At 33.7% G+C, this 3,681-nt stretch overlaps 1 protein-coding gene across 1 annotated transcript; it reads left to right on the forward strand.

The window, feature by feature from the left end:
• Positions 1 to 1,161: 1,161 nt before the first annotated feature.
• Positions 1,162 to 2,407, forward strand: LOC129800791 (odorant receptor 33a-like). Its single transcript, XM_055845430.1, has 2 exons — positions 1,162 to 2,282; positions 2,351 to 2,407. The coding sequence occupies exons 1-2, from the start codon at positions 1,194 to 1,196 to the stop codon at positions 2,405 to 2,407; spliced, it is 1,146 nt and encodes a 381-aa protein (XP_055701405.1). The 5' UTR covers positions 1,162 to 1,193.
• The last annotated feature ends 1,274 nt before the right edge of the window (positions 2,408 to 3,681 follow it).

The following is a 3,681-nucleotide window of genomic DNA, read 5'->3' on the forward strand; positions in this document are numbered from 1 at the left end:
AAGCCTATGATTGGATCAAACTGCCAAAAGCTACATTTCTGAATGTGCCAAAATTCAGATTAGATCAAAATTCAGGAACCCCGAGACCCTTAAATCCTAAAAAACAGACATTTTGAAAGCCAAAATTCCGATTGGGATTAAATTACGTTTAAAACAAAATTTAGAAAAGCCAAAAATTAAATTCCAAAACCTAAATCCCGATTGATCTACAATTCTGAGTAGGTCAAAATCCAGGAAAACCAAAATTCCGATTTAATCAAATTCCCGAAAGATACAATTCCGAATGGGCCAAAATCCATATTAGACCCAAATTTAGAAAAGTCAAACCGAAACCAAGATCCAGATTTGCTATAAAATCCTGAATAAGCCAAAATCCAGAAAAGCCACATCTCCAAATGAGCCAAAATTCCGAATAGACTGAAACCAGAAAAACCAAAATCTCAAAACTTCTTTAAACGCGAAAGCCAAAATTCAGAAAATTCAAAAACTCAGATAAGCCAAAATTCAGAATGGCTAAAATTCTAAAAGGCTTTAAATCCAGAAAATCAAGATCCTTAACAGGCTTAATTTCCCCGACAGCCAAAATCCACATTGGGCTAAAATCCCATATGGGCCAAAAACCATAATACACAATGGATGAAAAAACACAAATCCCTAATGAGCCAAAATTTTGAATGAGTTAAAATATCGGTAAACCTAATTTTCAAATAATAGGACAAAAGTATGAGGAGCCAAAATCCAGAAAAAACAAAATCCCGAAAACTAAAATCACAAAATGGCGCAAATATCTAATGGTTCGAGCCTATAAACTATCCCTAAGGGGTGCTGGATTTCAGAACATTCGAGAGTTTGACCACTTCGGAGTTCAATAGATTTATATAAATATATGAGTATAAATATAAACAAAGCCTTGGACAATAAATCGGACACAATGTTACAGAGAACATGCAATATCGTCCACCTTCTGTGAAATATCATATTCTCAATGCATAAACTATGACATTATCACTCACACAAAAAATTCTTATTGCAATTTCGTGGGAATTTGTGAATGGCATATTGTCATCTATATAATTTAATATATTGATTTTGAATATTTATTATATTTAAGAAAATTTCCAATCACCCTCAATTCAGTCTTTGGTTTGGTCGTTTGCAAATAGCACGTGAGAAAAGCTTTTGGTCAAGTAAAAATGGATTTGAAAACGTATCTGCTGAGCATGAGTTTTAGTAAATTATTCAAAATTTTCAAGTTTTCTGTCGTCTCAAAAACTTTTAGGCCTCTTCATGGAGACTACAAGTCAAGTGTTTTCTTCATTTTACTGACAATTTATTCAATCATTATTTGCGGTTTTGCAGGATTGAGATGTATTTATACGTTCACAGACACCAATGTTAAGTTAATGGAAACGGTTTTTGCTGCGTTGATTGTGCAAGGATTCGGCCAGACAATCGTGAAAAACTTATGTGGGTTACCTTTTCAGAGAGAATTTGAGTATCTTGTCGATTGGATAGAGGAACTGAATGCTAAAGTGGAGGACAATGAATTAATTCGAGGAATACTTGAAGAGGAACTAGCTAGATCAAAGAAGTATTCGTTGATTTTCTTGGAGTGTGTCAGTCTCATGTTCTTTATATGCGGTATTTTAACTACATATAATTGGCTTTCAAATGATTATATATGCATTATCATTCCGAATCTACCAAGAGATACTTATCCTGTGATATACAATATCGTACAATTGACTGGATTATATATAGCCGCATTCTCAATTATAATTTCCGATTTAGCAATTGTCTTTATTGGATTCTACCTAATGGGCTTTATGATGTTCACAAACAAACTCATTCAATCTCATACGGACATCGAGAATTTGCAAAAATGTCCAGATCTTCTGATGCATATAATGCAAAACCACTTGGAAATCATAAGAATTCTTGGAATTTTCAATGAAGCTGTTAAATTAACGTCTTTTCTGCAATTGCTATTTAGCACTTTTACTTTTCTGACACTGATTTTCGGCATTCAAATGTTTAAAGGCGAATTGATAATGTATTTTGGCTTCGCTACTCTTATGATTCAGCTGGCATTACTTTGTTTGTTTGGACAGATGATTCGTTCACAAACTGAAGAGATTTTCATCAATCTTTACCTCACAAATTGGTACGAATTGAGTTTAAAGGAACAAAAGACTATTCAAATGATGATGATAAATTCTTGTGAGCCTATTGGATTAAAAGCTGCAGGAATGTATGATATTACATTAATGTCTCTCATTCAGGTAAATTACTAAAATAATTAGTACTAATCTTTAAAGTGTGAAAAATAAACTATTCTTTCTATCCATAGATTCTCAAATTATCCGTATCATATTCAGCAATTATCATTGCTTTCACCAGGGACTGAACAACTTTAAGCATTGTTCTTTAAATTACTAAGTTATACATTATTTTATTAAATGTTTAAAAGGTATTACAAAATAAACATTTTTGCTATCTAATTTCCCGATTTTCTGATGTTTTGAAAGAGGGTAGAACTAAAACGTAATATACGATTGAAGATAAAGTTAGCGTTCATAACCGTCTTACCTTTGGTGATCAACCCCTTATCAAAACGATGAAAATGCTCTTTTACAAGATGTTTACGACGAGTCAGTCAAGTATGGAAAATTCCAAGGGGTAAACCTAGTTTGGAAATTTGTGTCAAAATTCCATGATTCCTAGTATTCAAATTCGTAAATTTGTTTATTAAATCCTGAATTCCTGTCCTAAAGGGAAACATTCGATCGTAATTGACTAGTCGCTCGTAGGTAAGTTTAGAGCTATCTACGGTAGTCTGACAAAATCTAGATTCTGTGATCTGTACGATTCTAAACATTCTGTACTTAATTACTTTTGAAATTCTGACAGAAAAAAATAAGTCCGGATTTCCAACCTTCATAATACATTGAAAAATATAAATTTAAAAAAAAGGAAAAAGTACTTGTGACAACGAAAGGGATCAAATGTACCGCTGGTAGGGTCGTAAGGTACATTAAGGGGGTAAGGGGCAATTTCCTGCCTTTCTAAACCGGAAACTAAGATTAGATGAAACTATTGGTTTATAGTATGGTATAATAAAAAGATAATCTCCTACTGTATAGCCTGACAATTCCGAATTAACAACAACGGTTTATTTAAATTTCGGTTTGAACTAGGGTCCCGGTCAAAATCCCGAAAGCCAAAATCCAGAAAATCAAAATCCCGAACACCAAAATCTAGAAAGCCAAAATCCGGGATTCTTGAAAGTGTCATAGCTACTCCCACGATTGCACCTGCGCTTGCTGGAGGCAAAGGGAAATCTTCCGTGTCTTGAGAAATTATTCTAAACATTTTCCTGCATATAAATTCATCCCTTTCAGGCTTTTGAACGTTCGGGATTTTGGCCTTTCCGGGATTTTGGCGTTCGGGATTTTGGCTTTCGGGATTTTGGCTGCCACCGGAATATTTTACTATTGTAGTCATTTATGAAGTAAATTCGCACACACTGAGAGAAATCCGAAAAAGTTAAAATAACATTCCGGAAATGTTAATTTTACCCTGCAGTATTGATCCGAAATCGGTGTAAATATTACCCTTTTTACGTGTATTGGGGGTTAAAGTTACCCTTTTTCATGTTAATTTTACCCTTAAAAAGGTGTA

Source organism: Phlebotomus papatasi, chromosome 2 (genome assembly GCF_024763615.1).
Source record: "Phlebotomus papatasi isolate M1 chromosome 2, Ppap_2.1, whole genome shotgun sequence".
NCBI lineage: Eukaryota > Metazoa > Arthropoda > Insecta > Diptera > Psychodidae > Phlebotomus > Phlebotomus papatasi.